General features: G+C 34.8%; 1 protein-coding gene across 1 annotated transcript; it reads left to right on the top strand.

Moving 5' to 3' along the window:
- Positions 1 to 8,292: 8,292 nt before the first annotated feature.
- Positions 8,293 to 9,969, top strand: LOC131875423 (peroxidase 5-like). The gene is made up of 4 exons (XM_059219643.1): positions 8,293 to 8,787; positions 8,869 to 9,060; positions 9,147 to 9,312; positions 9,403 to 9,969. The coding sequence occupies exons 1-4, from the start codon at positions 8,581 to 8,583 to the stop codon at positions 9,810 to 9,812; spliced, it is 975 nt and encodes a 324-aa protein (XP_059075626.1). The 5' UTR covers positions 8,293 to 8,580; the 3' UTR covers positions 9,813 to 9,969.
- The last annotated feature ends 7,219 nt before the right edge of the window (positions 9,970 to 17,188 follow it).

The following is a 17,188-nucleotide window of genomic DNA, read 5'->3' as shown; positions in this document are numbered from 1 at the left end:
AGCATAGAAGGAAATATGTATACTGGCACAGAGGCCGACATGATTTTTGATATGTAATATTTTGTTTATCATTGTAAGCCGACTTGGCAAATTGTAAAATGACTCTTGTATATAAAAGAGATCATTGTAGGCATTTGTAGGATATGGATAGAAAGCAATAAGTAAATTATAAGGCATACCTAATGTGTGAATTGTAGGTCAAGGGTATATGTAAAGAACAGAGCAAGAACCGGTATTGAATCTGGCATTGAAGATGCTATTGTAAAGCAATACAGAATATTGGATTTGTGTAAATCCTCATTGTAAGTCAGTGTGACTTCTTATTGAGCAGTGAGCTCTAGGCAGTTGGCCTTCCTGCATGTGCAAGCCCCTATTGTAAGTAATATTCTCTTATTGGCCAGTAAGTGAATATTGTGGGTCACAAATCCCACCGAGGTTTTTCCCACACCAGTTTCCTCATTAAACATCTTGTGTTATGGTGTTCTTTTCATGTGGATGCTTTTGATTCTGTTATTTGCATTAATTCTTGCATACTGGTATACTGTTACTTTATATTCTACATATTCAGTTTTAAGAAAATTTCATTACCGATCAGATACTAATTCACCCCCCCCTCTCAGTATCTGTGGGAACCCTATACAATTGGTATCAGAGCCTGGTCCTCTATTTTCAGAAGCCTAACAGCTTGAGGAAGATCTTGACATTGGTAAAGATGGAAAATCTGATGAAGCAACTTGAAGGAGCTCTTACTGACTATGATGCAGAGAAGTTGAAAATTATCAAATTAGAAGATGATTTAAAAGCAGCTCAGGACATTATTCAAGCACTTCAAGAAAATCTTACTGTTACAAGAAACAAGAGAAGAGAACTTTGTGAAAAATTGCAAAATAAAAATAATGAAAAGGAATCACTAAATGATATCATAAGAAAATTGAAACAAGAGATCATGACAACAAAAAATGAAATGCAGGATATGACTATGAGATTCTGCAAAGAGATTGAGGATAGAAAGAAGAATGAAGAAGAATTGACTAGAAGACTAAGTGATGCAGCAAATGAGAACACAAGACTTAGCTATGAAAATGATATGTTGAAGACAGATCTGATGCATACTCAAAATGACTCGAATGAACTAATGAGACAAAAAGAGATCTTGGAAAGGGAATTGGAAGCTGCAAATCAACACAAATTTTTTTTCAAGAAAAGCTCAAAAGAACTTGGTACCTTATTGAAGAATCAAAAACCCAAAGGTGACACTTCTGGAGTTGGATTTGAAGTTGGAGAAAGCTCTGGTACTGCAAATACCTAGGACCAAAGCAAACCGGTAAGACCCTCTAATACTTACAAATTCAATGGAAAATGCTTTAACTGTAATAAATATGGTCATAGGGCAAATGAATGTAGATCTAGGAATTATCAGAACATCAATCCTCCCACCAGTCAATGCACCAAATGCAACGAAATTGGTCATAACTCTGAAAATTGCAGAATGAATGTAAGATGTTATGTTTGTGGAAGATTTGGTCATTTATCAAATAAATGCAGAACACAAACTGGCATAGGTTATGGGAAAGCTATTTAGAAAAATAATGTAACTTGTTATGCATGTAACAAGATTGGTCATATTGCTAAATTCTGTAGAAGTAAAGGTACACCAGTAGATAACAAAAGTACTAGCTTGAAAGGTAAAGGAAAGGTTGAAGAGGTTAAGCAAGAATTTTCAAAGCAATGGATTAGAAAAGGTGATCTAAATATTGGGGTTACTCCTCCATTTTTAGAACCAACAAATGCTTCACCGGCAGGAAAATATGATGCTCCACTGGTAGGACAGAGCAATGCTCCACCGGCAAGATGTTCTTCATCAAATTGAAGAAAATTATCTTGAGGGTTTGGCAATTTAATGACACGTGCTATTATTCCCTCGGTTAGAGAAAAGAAGCTGAAAATCCTTCATTACCGGCAAATAAAGTTGAGTTAATACATTGCCGGCAAAAAATTAATGTGGTAGGTAGCAGAAAAGACCTTATAAAATAAGGTTTTTGGCTCCATTTCATTTCACCGTGAATTCAAACTTTCAGAGAGCGTGAAGATTTTCGAGCTAAAGCATTCCGAGCAAAGAGGCAAAGCACTTCAACATTCAATCCATCCAAAGGCAGAAAAAGGTATTTATTATCATGGCATCCTCCTCTGCACCTGAATTCATAGCAAACCCTATAGTCGTCAAGGTTATAAAATGACCTAGGCCCGTGTTTCAGCTAGTTCCCAAGGTAGCTAAGAAAAATGACAACACAGGTGCTTTTTCCCAAATTCCAAAGGGTGTTGTTTATGCAAAAGACCCTAGAATGTATATTTATTGCAACATAGAGGAATTAGGTGATGAAGAAATCAAAAACATGTATAAATCTGTTATATGTGACAATGCCAGAAATGTGAAACCTGAATGTAAAATTGTTGAAACCCTAGGATTCACTGAAATCCTCTGCATTCCTGAATTTCCCAAGGAAGTGGTTAGGATAGTTCTTAGCAGGGTACATGGCTCATTCTTTTGGCTTGAATCAGTGCATAAAATTACAAAGGTAGCTGTGAAAGCAGTAACAGGGTTACCTTCCACTGGTACCAGACCCGACAAAACCAAGAAGGTTTCCAATGACCTAGTAATGAAACTAACTGGTGCAACATCCGACAAAAGATCATTGAGGGTTAATGATGTGACTAATACAAATGTGAGATTCATTAGCATGATTCTAGGTTACAAAGCAACTCATGCAAATAGGCTTAACTCTATTACCAGTTTATGCATAAAGAGTGCTTATGACATGGTTAAGGACAATGTGAAAATTGATATCTGTGAATGGTTAAAAGATGAGTTAATTGACAATTTGGCAAAAATCAAGAAGGATAAGAAAGGAACCTTTAGATTTGGAAATTTACTTGTATGCTTAATGCTACATATAACCAAACAGGCTCCCGGTATAGGCAACAAGGATTTTGGATTTGACATACCAGTAGGAAAACAATTGTCTGACTTATTCAACAACATGGGTGAAAACAAAGAAAAGAATATCAATGAGTATTTTCAAGCACTAAAGGTCAAAATGAATAAGAGGATCAGACTATCACAGGAAATTGTCAACAAATACAAGGATGATATATGCTTTGTAATTAAAAAGGATGAGATCTGGATGGAAGCAGTCATCCCAAGAACAATCTGGGTTACAGAGATGGGGTATGAAACAGATGGCCACATAGTGGAAACTTATGCGAAAGCACTTCTAGAAGCCCCCAATGAGCCAAAGGAAGAAGTATTTGGTAGTGCTGAGACCATCGAAAGTCAAATTCAATCTAAAAAGAGAGTAAAGAAAGTTGAGGCATTTGTGACGAAAGGAACCAAGCAAGCAAAAGCCATAAAAGATGATGTATTAAAGAAAACCGGCATAACAGAAGAAGAGTTGGCAGCCCAACAGCCTGAAACTCATCTATCACTGGTAGATACCTCCTCAGAAGGAGATATGCCAACAACTTTCAAAAGAGTTGTTAGGAAAAGAGATCCCTCACCAGTATCCACTCCTTCACCTAGAAGGACAAGACAGAAGCAACAAGTTGTAAGGTCTCCAGTCAAGAAAGCCACACCTAAGAAAAAGTTGACCCCCAAAAAGAAGAAGAAGACAAACACTGACTTGGCCCCTTTTGACATATTACTGAATGAGATCACAGAGGAAGGTAAATTGAAAAACATAAGGAAAATCTATGACACCCTATCAGAAGATGATGAGAAAGGACAAGTTGAGGAAAGTGTTATATTACACATGGACATGTATAAAAAGTTTTTGATGCAAGTCCTAAATGAAATTCCTAATGAATTATATAAAAGACTTGAGGCCAGAAGGCAAGGAATAATTGAGTTGGATAAGAAAATTAAAATAGAAAAATTACTTGCAGTATACCCGGTCAACTCACCTAAGGAAATTGATGATTTGATAGCTCAAGTGAACCGGACAGTTTTTTCCACTGCACATCGGCAAATATCACTAATGGTAGGTAGAGTTACTGAAGTTTCAAATGAAACAGAAGATGGTTGGGATAAATTCTTGGTTGAAAAAGAAAAACAAGAAGAATATAGGAATCCCAAGCCCATTCTAGTATATCAAAAGGACAAAGGGAAAGGTAAAGTTGGTGGACCACCAAGTATCAAGATTAGAGACAACTTACCCCCACCTCCTTTAAATACTCCACCGGTAAAAACAACAACTACAGAAGATCAATCGGTAGCTGAGAGCATGGACACAGAGGATAATAATCCTAATCCTGAAGTCCTATATACTGTGAATGTTGATACTCAAAAAATCAACATAGTGGTAGATAAGAATACCACATATAAATCTGATAACAAAGAGCAACCGACAATAGATTCAGAGAAAAAGATGGAATCTGGAACACAAACAGAGCAACCAATAGAGCTAAAGGCTCCAGAACAGATGCCACCGATAAGAAATGATGCAAGAAAAACTGTGCTTAAAGAGATGGAGACACAAACAGACCTACCAAAGGTCAATACCAGCATGGTCACTTCCACCGACACTCAGTTTATTGGGTCACCATCAAATGTAACAAAGGTATTGCTCGAATCTATCAAGAAAATAACTGATTATAGCTCACAAGCCTATAAAGCGATAGATGATTCAATTCCAGTTTTGAAATCAATAGCTCCAAATTGTAATATAGCCAACAAAGATTCTTTAGGCCAGTTGGATACACTTTGTAAATATATTTCTGGAAATTTTGAGCAAACAAAGGTAGAAACTGTAAAGGAAAGTGTAGAAAAAGAGAAACAAAAATTCTTTGAGGAAGGAATAAAGAAGTGTAACAAGGAATTTGACACACTTCTACCAGAACTGTGCAATTTATTGAAAGAGTACAAAACTCTGTACAAAGAAACCTGTAAGATAAACTTTTTGACCACAGATGTAGACAAAAAGATGAGCAAGGTATAGGAAGAGATCAATAAACTTGCTGATAATTTTGTTAACTCACCCGATACATTATCAATTTTTGAGGAAAAGATAACAAATCTTGAGGAAGAATTGCTCAAATTAGAAAGAGAAAAAGAGAAAATAATAAACAAGGCAAAATTTTTGAGATCTAAACTAAGTCCAAGATTGGACTATTTAGCATCTCTGCGTAAGGAAATCTCAGAGGCACTAACACAAGGTAGCAAAACATCGGCAGAGCACTTGTAGCATCTCACCGCTATAGTATACAGAATTGAGATAGCAATAAAGGAGAGAAAGAAGTTTATGGATGGTATAAACTTAATTTTGGGAGATATTCTTCAGATAATAACTACCCAACTACAAGGTTGAGGTTATGAATTGGTACAACTACAAAATCTACTAACCTTTGTCATTGATGCCAAAGGGGGAGTAGTAGATGAGAAAATTCAAAACACAGGGATCACATGCTTAGGGGTAGCTCTCACATTTTTGGTAACATTTTTTGGTATACACATTTTTGGATATCTTTTTGAAATTTCTCATGAGTGTTGCCATCAATGCCAAAGGGGGAGATTGTTGGCATATGGACACTCCAATGAGACATTGTGTGTGATTGAAGGTTTTGTCATTAATGGCAACCTTGCAATCCTATGGCACCAGTAAGACATTATACCAACAAAGCATTACACAGGCAACCTTGCAATCCTATGGCACCGGCAAGACATTATATTGGCAAAGCATTACACAGGCAACCTTGCAATCCTATGGCACTGGCAAGACATTATACCGGCAAAGCATTACACAGGCAACCTTGCAATCCTATGGCACCGGCAAGACATTATACTAGAAAAGCATTACTCAAACAAAACAGTGCTCCGACATCAACAAAATCAATCTACACCGGCACCGGCACAGAAGGAAATATGTATACCGGTAGAGAGGCCGACAGGATTTTTGATATGTAATATTTTGTTTATCATTGTAAGCCGACTTGGAAAATTGTAAAATGACTCTTGTATATAAAAGAGATCATTGTAGGCATTTGTAGGATATGGATAGAAAGCAATAAATAAATTATAAGGCAGACCTAATGTGCGAATTGTAGGTCAAGGGTATATGTAAAGAATGGAGCAAGAACCGATACTGAATCTGGCATTGAAGATGCTATTGTAAAGAAGTATAGAATATTGGATTTGTGTAAATCCTCATTGTAAGTCAGTGTGACTTCTTATTGAGCAGTGAGCTCTAGGCAGTTGGCCCTCCTGCATGTGCAGGCCCCTATTATAAGTAATATTCTCTTATTGGACAGTAAGTGAATATTGTGGGTCACAAATCCCATCGAGGTTTTTCCCACATCGGGTTTCCTCGTTAAACATCTTGTGTTATGGTGTTCTTTTCATGTGGATGCTTTTGATTCTATTATTTGCATTAATTCTTGCATACCGGTATACTGTTACTTTATATTCTACATATTCAGTTTTAAGAAAATTTCATTACCGGTCAGATACTAATTCACCCCCCCCTCTCAGTATCTATGGGAACCCTAACACAAATGCCATTGGGGTGTTATTGTTGAGTTCTCATGTTGGGGATGGGGTCCCCCGTTTGTGACCTTAGTAATTCAAAGCTCCAGGTCAAAAGCATATATAGAAAATTCATTCACAGATACACAATGAAAATATCATAAGCATATACCCAAAATTGATACCTTGTTATACAATGAATAAGAAAGAAATAGATCTACAAGATCATTAAATCAAAATTCAAAGATACACAATGAAAATATCATATTATTCCATACTCTATTCGACACAATTTATTACTATACTCCATATCTTTCAGGACCACATTATGTCAACATATAAAATATGGATAAATCAGAGAAAAATATCAACAACAAATTTGAGATGGATCTAGTATCATTTATAGAATTTCATAAAATAAAATCCAAATATTATAAATCATTACCGAACTTGAGATTATAAGCATGTTCATATCTAACAAATGTGAACATAAAATTTATTTTAAAATCTCTTATAAATAATAAAAGAGGCACAACTCTCTTAGAATGGATGCTTAAAATCAATGTTTTGTATTATTTTCTCAATCTAATTAAAATTCTTTTTATTTTCTATTATTAAATTTGATTGATCATATGCATCTTTTAATTTATCTATTTAAAATATAATGATTAATAAAAAAATATTTTAAAAATTGAAATAATTTATATTAAAAATTGAGTTTTATCTTTTAATTTGAGTTAAGAGCTAAGATTTACAGGCATCCATACCATCAAATTTGTTCAAGCACAATCCCAATCTCACCGCTCATGATGTTGAAGCTTTGCACTCAACAAAATTTGATCCTTGATGAACTCATTAAAAACCATTCAACTTCATTAATAGACCAAAAACATATTGATACTAGTTATAAACATAACCCAAAATTAACCAAAATATAAACTTAGAATTGATAGAAGTGATAGAAGTCTATTACCTGATAGAAGTGATAGACGCCTATTAGCAGTATTCATAGGGCACATTTACCGTGTCAACCTATATAATAGACAACTCGAAACTTGAAGGCTTTAAGTTTTCACTCGATAATGAAGCTTCCACGGGGCTGCAAATAAAAAAAATTCTTCTGCTTGGCCACCCAATTTATATTTTATATTTTCATAGAAATTGTTATCGTGCAAATATTTATGTTAACTACCGATCTTGACGGAGTCGATTGATGGAAGGAAACTTTAAAGCTCTGAACTAATTTCAAGGAAACTTTAAAGCTCTGAACTAATTCAAGGAAACTTTAATGCATTTCCTTGTCTTGTCACGTTCACTTGCATCTGATACATTATTCGTGTGGTTCGAAGTCTATATGCCTAAAACCGGAAATAGACTGAGTTGAAATAGTAGATAAGTCTAGGCTGCCTCCACTGTTGGTGATTTGTCACATGAATCTAGCGTTAGATGCTTCCATTGGAGGTGATGTGTGATATTTTTGAAAAATAAGGAGGGTCTTGGGGTTGATTTGGTTCACGAGAGCCCAATGTGTGATATTTTTTTAAAATAAGGAGGGTCTTGGGGTTGATTTGGTTCACGAGAGCTTTTTTGTTGGGCACAAAGTTATAAAGTGAGTTTGGTTTCATATGGTGATATTGGAAAGATTTGTTGAATCACATTTCACATGGTGATATGGGAAAGATAAGGAAATAGGGTCTTTGGGGTCGATTTGATTCACTGGGCTTTTTTTTGGTGAGCACAAAATCGTGAAATGAATCTCATTTCATTTCATGATGTATATGGAAAATATTTGTTGAATCAATATCTTCCATCACATTAAAAAGTTTACCTAACACATTACAGATTACATATATCTCATTAAAATATTTCCTCCTCATATTCTTGCAGTCTAACAAAAAACCATCGCTGGCTGAAAAAAATTATATAGACCGTAGTGACTTGATGAAAACAATTCACGGACCATGATGTTAAATATCACAGCCTTCTCTCCTCCTCTACTGCATAGCCAAAAGTGTTTCCAGTTGCTTTCTCCCCTCATCTAGCACAACTCCAACTACCCTTCTGAAATGGAAGCGAGTCTACTGGTTATTCCTTTGGTTTTATTATTGTTATCAATTACAGCTAATGGGGATAGGTTAAAGGTTGGTTATTATCGTCAAACATGCCCTCAAGCCGAGGAGATTATCAATGATACTGTTACCAAAGCTTTTAAAGAAAATCCTTGTGTACCAGCTGCTCTTATAAGATTACACTTCCATGAGTGCTTTGTAAGAGTAAGTTTTCTGCAATATTCTTAACCCTTATTTCATGATTGATTATGTTAGTTTATAATAGTGATGGATGATGAATTCCAGGGCTGCGATGGATCAATTCTCCTTGATTCCACAGCAGATAACACAGCGGAGAAGGACGCCCATGTCAATAACCTAAACCCTAAGGGCTACGAAATAATTGATGAAGTCAAGTCCAAACTGGAAGCCAAATGTGCCGGTGTCGTTTCTTGTGCCGACTTACTGGCATACGCTGCAAGAGATGGTGCTTACCTAGTATGTATTATTAAGATTAGACATAATAGTAGGATTATGTAGCAGTAATAATAGCTTAACATATGTTACAACTAATGCAAATTCAGGCTGGTGGGTTATTTTGGGCGGTTCAAGCGGGACGAAGAGACGGAAGGATATCTCTTGCATCAGAGCCGCCATTAAATATTCCTTCTCACTCATATGATGTAAACAAGTTGACACAAGTTTTTGCTTCAAAGCATTTGTCACAGGAGGACATGGTCACGCTCTCAGGTAGGCCTGCATAGTCGTTTATAAAGCTTAATGAATTCCTCAAATCGCTTCTAGATTATATGTCATATAAATAATCTCATTGCTTTGCAGGGGCCCATTCAATTGGGGCTTCTCACTGTGCTGGATTCAGTGGAGATCGTCTGTACAACTTCAATGGCAGTGCTGGTCAAGACCCTTCCATGAACTGTAACTATGCCCTTCATCTCAAGGCCAAATGCCCCCCTTCGGCTTCACCCGACGTGCTTGTTCCGTTCGATCCTGTCACTCCCACTAAGCTGGACGTCAATTACTACATAAACTTGCAGTACAATCTTGGACTGTTGAAATCTGATCAAGAGTTGATTTCAGACGATGCCACCTCCCGAGAGGTGAAAATAAACGCTAAGTATCCAACCATTTGGAGGAAGAAATTTGGGCGAGCAATGGTAAAGATGGGTGCAAATGATGTGTTGACAGGATCGCAGGGAGAGATAAGGAAACACTGCCGTTATGTGAACTAGCCGATTGCTCCACCACCATTAAAGAGGGCTTAGAGTGTCATGACGCTATTATGTTATAAATTTCTTTGAGTTCTGGAACTGTAATTCGTTTCTCACCTTCCTTTTTGTTTTACAAATATGTGATAATAGTTAATTAATTAGTTAATTTTGTATTGTAGTGTATTTGTTTTTGGGTCTAGATGACTTACAGCATATGAGACTTTTCATACTTCCAGTATGTAGGAGGCATCTAAATGTACTTCAAATATCAGATGTATATTTTATCAAGAAATTTATAGTAAAAATCAAGAATAGAAATTAGGTTAAAATAAAATTTAAAATTTGATCTATAATTTTAAAATACAAATCAAATATATGTTTTGTTATGTCAAATTGTAAACTTGAAGAATAAGTTACAAATACATTTCATATCATAATGTATAAGTCAAAATAAGTCTTAAAATATAAATCATGAATGTATAAGTTCCCATTATGTATATTGTTCACATTGTATATTTCTTGAAATACAATACATGGTTAAAGAGGAGAGAGAAAAGTAAAGGAGAGGACGAAGAATGAGAATTGCAAATAATTGTCTTATAATAATTACTGGTAAAAAATTTATTTTAATATATAAAATATATCTTTTGCATTTTTGTAGACAATAATCAATACATGTATTTAAAACAATAGTATGCCCATTTGTCTTGTACATTTTCAAGTGAAACATGTGGGATAATAGAGTAAATCAAGGCACACATGTTTCGTTTCAAATTTGTATGGGACAAAGTTATCAAATCGGTATTAAAGCTTAGTTGAATTAGCAAGGGAGATTAATTGTGGCTGGTTTAACAAAAGTTAGTTATTTAAAGAGTGATTAAAAAAGTCAAGTTTAGGAGCCAAGGTTTGACAAATTTTAAGTAAAGGTTGAAGTATTCTCTTGAAGGGATTAGAAGCCATGAGATATTATCTTAGATGGATAGTTTGATTAGTGGTTAGTAATAGTATATGATTATAAATTCCTATTTTAATTGAAAAAAATTATGATTATTAGAGTATGAATATACAATATTTTGCTTTCAAGAATTTCAAGAATTTGTATAAAATGAGTTTTTAGACCTTGTTAATCAAAAAGCACATAATGTCTTAAGTCAAGCATGCAAATATTTATTGAAAGAATAGATTAAGTGTTATATTTTAAAAAAATGACACTAAATTTCTCTATGTTTTGAAAAGTTATAGTAGCAACAAAAAAGAAAGTATGAGAAATTATTCAAAACATATACCAAGGTAATAGAAGGTAAAATTAGTGAAGTTATTGATACTAGAACATATTTTGAGAGCTTTCAAGTGAAAGAGTGCGAATCAATCAATTATTTATTTACCTAAACATTAAATATTATAAATCAATTAAGGATGAAACTTTAAATTGTTTCCCACTTCAATCCTACTTATCAACATAGATGAATTTAAACATCTCTAACTAAAAGTTGATTTTGGTCAAAAATATGTTAAAGGTGGATTCATTTTAGGTAAATTAGATCTAGGTCCTAACTTATTCTACCAAGAGAATCCACTAAATACATATATAACTTCATTTTGGGGTCAAATTGAACAAAATAAAATTGTTTAAATTTTTTTATGTACTCAGAAATCCTACACGCACAAGTAATATTTTAATTTCCCTTCTATATATATCAATAAGCTTAATTTTTAAAAACTATAATTTTAAATATATTTACTATTAATTATATTTTTTGATTTTCTTTAAAAGTAGGTTGTTGGTTTGAAATATAAGTTTGATTATCTTCTTGAAAAAACACTAAAGTTTAATTTCACAGAACTCAAAAAATATAATGAAGTAGAAGAGAGATTTTTTTTCAAGATGATTATTTTTTTCTATTTTCGATAAATATTTAAAACAAAATGTTTTGAATAGATAAAATCGAGAGAGGTCTGAACCATTCCAAAATGACCAAGTAGGTGCACAAAGAGGGGGACCTAAAAGAAATTAGAACATCGCAAAGACAAAACCAATAAAGGCAAATCCTATTTTGAAGGGGGCAGCAACTAACCAAACTGGTCAACCTAGGGTTTTTTTTATCAGAGCAATGAATTGGCAAGACTAAAGGTCCCAAATACAACAAACCACCTAATTAGAATAGAGGACTTTAGGTAAAAACCCTGAACAAACATAAAAAATACTTGAGCAGAAGCAAAATAGCCAAGGAACCAAAAAACTAACAGTAGGTTTTGAAAGGCTTCCTGCAACCTTTTATCAGTAGGACCATCATGAACTACCATGGAGAAATTCTATAGCAATCTAGAGACACCCAAAAAACTAGTGGAAGAACAATCACCTAGCCAAAACCAAATTATTACCTAGAGTGACCATTGAATTGACTAGCACCAAAAGATTTGAAGGGTTTTGAAAGGCATTGCTTTACCTTTGATTGATGAATAACCTTGTAAACAACACAAATTGGACCATCTCATTAGGTCCATTGTTTGCAATACCTTTGGGGATTGAATGTCTAGAAGGAAAGATCATGGAAGATGAAGTGATCTTCGAAAATGTTGGATTTTGACAAGCATACCACAACCATTTGTATGAGGACCCACCATGAAAGAAAATCTTCAACAAAGACCAAAACGGTTTGTAGGAACCAATGAACCCAAAAGTAGTAGGAACTACATTGAGCTAGGAGTAGCCAAGAAACTCTGTAAGCAAAGAGCCAGACATCCTTCCCTTAAAATAAAACATACAAAGACAAAGACAAATAGGGACAAAAAAATTATCCCAAGAAAACAAAAAAACCACAAAATCATTCATAAAGCACTGTAGGAGTAGGAAGAAGGAAAGTAGAGCTTTCTCTAATTAATCTCTTGTAAGGTAACTAGCCCTCAACATGCAACCACCTCCAACCCACACTAGAAGGTGAAGAACCAATACCAATAGGGAAGCCATCATCCACATAAATATGTTTAGACCTTGAAACCCAACAACCACAAGCAACCTCCGAAAGATAAAAAACCACCATAACAAGAGTCTCCAAAGAGAGGCCTTGAGAGAGCACATAGAAACCGCCAAAATACAAAGAGGGTGACACAAAACCAAATTCCAAATAGGATACCCAAAACTAAGGCAAGAAAACCAAGCCACAAGAGCCTTCCCTAGATGGGGAACCGACACACTCCCTATGTCTAGCCAAAGACTAGCAACAAAAGAGGAATAGAGGCAAACTAGTCTCAAAAGTGACTCTTCATCAAATCTACATAAGCATGCGCCAAAAGAGCTACAAAGCACAAATCCCCAAACAGGGCACCAACCAAAGGGATGGGAAAGGTAGAGACAAAGGCCCCAAGGAGTCCCCCCTACAACTTGACATCCTCTTCCTTCATGCAGAGCACTGAAACCACCTAACTGGTGACAACAAAGGTAGTCAATAGATGGAGGGTAGAGAGAACCCCCAAATCACTAGGAACAAGCAGTCACAACCATGTAGAACCTAACCATGAACCAATTGAGGGTTTTGCACAATCCCCAGAGACATGTCCATGACTCTAGATCCTAAAAATGCATCTCATCAAATTAGTTATATTTTTAGTACACACAATATTAATTATTTATTTAAAAAAGTAAATGTATACAAAAAATGAAAAATGAATCCATGCACTTAAATTTTAAGTTATAAATACAAAAATAATTGAAAAAAATAATCTATATAAAAAGTGAAGTCCAAATTATCCTTATTTTTTAATGTTTTATTAGTAACTAACTTATAGTGGCAGTTTTACAAAAAAATAACATTCATATTTTTAAATTTTTTTAAAAATATATCAATAATATGAACTAAATAAGTTGTGTTTAGTTAGTTTACATGAATTTAAAATTTATAATGTATATATCACTTTCTAGTGAATCAATTTAAAAGGTTAGATCAATTTCGGCTATCACCCTTATGAATACTTGAATATAATTATAGAATAACAAAAAAATGTGGAGAATTTTTTTAAGAATATCATGGATGGTATGGACCTATTGTAATTCCTAGTGAAGAATTAAATGATTTTTTACGATATGTATGGATGAATTAATGTGGTCACATTGTGTGGTATGCAATATGATAGGAGACTGAAGATTTTATTTAAACATAGGAAGAAGTAAAAATCATTGTGAAGAAAGAAATAAAATGAGCAATCAAAATCACAATAGAGAAAATGAATAAAGAAGGTTGCAAACCATAAATATGAACATCAATATTGAATGATAAATATCATCTTTAGTGTTTAGTCTTGTAAAAAATTTGAGCATTATAGTTATGGGTACAAAAAGAAGATGTATGTTGAAATTATATAAAATGTTTATATGAGATTGAGGGTGTGGGTGACTATGAAAATGATGAATATATAAAAAAACCTCATAAGGATACTATTCATTTTAATAGTGAGATATTATTTTTAAAGATTTATAATTTAAACATGTCTAAGGAAAAGATTGAAAATGATAAAAAATATTGTCAAAAGAAATGAAGAATGAATATATTTATAAGGTTTTTCATGACATGGAGAAGAAAATGCAACACAATAGTAAATAGTAGGTTGGAGTTAAATAGTTTAATTGGAAGAATGGTAAGTTTATTAATTTCCTAGCAATAATATCTTGAGTCCAAGAAATAACTCTATGCCATAACTTTAATTGCTTGAATGGGCGTACAGATCCTAGCTAGACTATTGCCAACATGATCAAGGACTGTTGCCAACCTTATCAAAGACTATCGGGATATGATAGAAGGGTTAGATGATTTCAAAATTTTGCACATCTTTCATGAAGGAAGTAAGGTAGTGGATTTACTAGCCAATATGGCAGTGGGCTATGTGGCGGCTAAATGGTGGAGCCATAGGGACTCTTTCCCAAAAAACTTGTGTGATCTGGCTTGTGATGATTCCTCCCACTTGCGGTAATTAATGAATTTTAATCATGATTTGATTAATTTGTTGGGGAAATGATTGTTTTTTGATTTCCCTATTCGAAGATCTAGTGACTACCCTTGTGCTTGGATTTTATGTCTTATTGTGTGGCCCATACCCTGCTACTAGTTGGAGACTGTGTGGCCCATTTCCTACTACTGTTCGGAGACTTCTCTAGTGTGGCACATTCCCTTCTTTTGTTTGGTGACCCGGATCATTATCGGCGGGGACAAGAATAGGCAAGAGCTGTCCACTTTTGAGAAATGGAAGAAAAATAAGGAGGTTTGGTAGGAAATCGTTGATGGGGGAATTGTCCCCTTCTTGGAAAGACTCCATGGACCTTCTCCTCTGCTCACGGAAATGTTTGTTACTGGGTGGAAAAAAGGGGTTCTGAGGGATTATGGTACTGAATTCTAGCTGGATGAAACCCTGGTGGCTATGGCTACGGGTCTGACAATGAATGGTAGAAGGTTCTATAGAGACATGAAAATTAGGGAGGAAGACATGGCAAATTTCTTCAACAAAGATAAGGAGCATTCAAGAGTCAATAAAATGGCTTATGGTGGCTACAAATGGAAAGATCTTATGGCTCCCTGGGTGGATATGGCCAAGCTCATCATGAGGTACATTACGCTTGATGGAAGATATGCCAGTATCTTTTCTTACCATTTTACCATTTTGAATCAATTTAGGCATGGCAAAGTCATTTCTATTCCTTTCTATCTAGCCTCTTCTTTGTAGAATAGTCTTGAAAAACATGTTGAGAATCCAAATAATCCAGTCCTCCATGAAGGGCTTATTGTGCTTATTATGGAGTACACTAAGACCCATGAAGTTGTGCCCTCTCTCTCTGAGAAAGGCCAAATCCCACATATAATATTTAGGAAGTCTCTGATTCGGATATGGAAATGGAGGATAGTGGGAGTGCCAAACCTTTTGATGACCCTGATTATAAGCCGATTGAACAAGGTGAACTATTGGTCACCCCTGGAACCAGCAAGAATCCCCCCAGATGGGCGGCCAATAAATATAAATCAACCAGAAAGCTGATTTTTGAGTCTTCTTCTAAAAAGAGGAAGCTTGCGGTTAAGGACTATGATCACAAGACCCTAGACTAGGGAATTAAACTGGACATTCTGCTTAATGTCCTGCAGGAAAAACAAGGGACTCTTCCTAAATAAGAGGACAATGGGTTATAGAGGAATAGTAGTCTGATGAACCCAGTGATGGAAGCGACTAGAAGCTAGGAGAGTTGCCAGAAGTGGGTGGAGAAGGAAATTGATACCCTCAAACAGGGGATTAAGAAAATAATAGATATCTTCACTACTACGCCTGAGCCTAGCAAATCTGAGAAGCTCATGATCATGACCCAGAAGCTCTCCCAAGATGTTGAGGTTATGAAATGCAACCATGAATAAAGAATTGAAAAGGTAGAATAGTCTATGGTGGAGATAAAGAAAAACCTCAAGAACCTGGTCGACATAAGAAAGGAGGCCTTGAATAATAGTATGGAGGGGCTCAAAAAGATCAATGTCATGGTTGCAAAATACGGATCCATTCACAGTGATCTTGAGAAAGATCATGGAGGTGAAGACATTGCTATTGCTGGCAACAAAACCATAGGCCCTAGTTCTAGGACCAAAAGCAAGAGAAGTAATAAGGGCACCTCCAGGTTCATTATGGAGGAATTGGAGGAAATCAACAAGATTACCATCTAGAAGAACAAGGAGCTAGTGCACTCTCTTAATTGAGTGTTTATGTTTTGTTGTCTGAGTCTCTTTTTGCTTTCCTGTTTGTTTTAGGGTGCTCCCCTGATTTGCTATTGGTTTTTGTTTGGTTGGCTGATGACCAGATTCTATAAAACTTTTGGTTTTGGGTGCATGTAAAACCCGTTTATCTTTATCAAAAACTCTATGTCATAACTTTATCAATTATAGTGTATAACACAAGAGAAAGGTCCAATTTTTTTAGCTAGCAACTCGAGTACATGTAATAATATATTTCAAGTACGATAGGATCAAAAGATAATGGTATCAGTCCTTTAAAAATGAAAATCTAATATTTGTGGAAAAATATATTTATAATTACCAAATATAACAAAAATGATTAATTTGAGCATCTCGATGATAGATTTGATGTTGAAATCAAAATATGTAATGAAAATTGAGAAAAATAAACAGGAAAACACATTTGCAAGTCTTAGAGAGAATTGTACTAACAACCCTGATATAATATTTTAGAGGGTGTTGGAAATATAAATTGCAACCCTTAGTCTTCTTTCACATCCCTACAATAATAATCATTAAAATAGCATTGGAATTAGAGTTTACTTTGAAATTAGTCAATATTTAAAGGAGTGTTATAAAATGTAATATTTTTCCTATCATTTTTTATTGTACAAATATATTAATGATGGAAAGAAATCA

The sequence above is a fragment of the Cryptomeria japonica genome, chromosome 4 (genome assembly GCF_030272615.1).
Source record: "Cryptomeria japonica chromosome 4, Sugi_1.0, whole genome shotgun sequence".
Lineage (NCBI taxonomy): Eukaryota > Viridiplantae > Streptophyta > Pinopsida > Cupressales > Cupressaceae > Cryptomeria > Cryptomeria japonica.
Note: the sequence above shows the minus strand (reverse complement) of the source record. Positions and strands in the feature narration are given on the sequence as shown.

Coding starts and splice junctions, on each gene's coding strand:
- LOC131875423 (XM_059219643.1), top strand. CDS start 8,581: ATGGAAGCGAGTCTACTGGTTATTCCTTTGGTTTTATTATTGTTATCA. Junction 8,788..8,868: donor TCCATGAGTGCTTTGTAAGA/GTAAGTTTTCTG, acceptor GATGAATTCCAG/GGCTGCGATGGATCAATTCT. Junction 9,313..9,402: donor GGACATGGTCACGCTCTCAG/GTAGGCCTGCAT, acceptor ATTGCTTTGCAG/GGGCCCATTCAATTGGGGCT.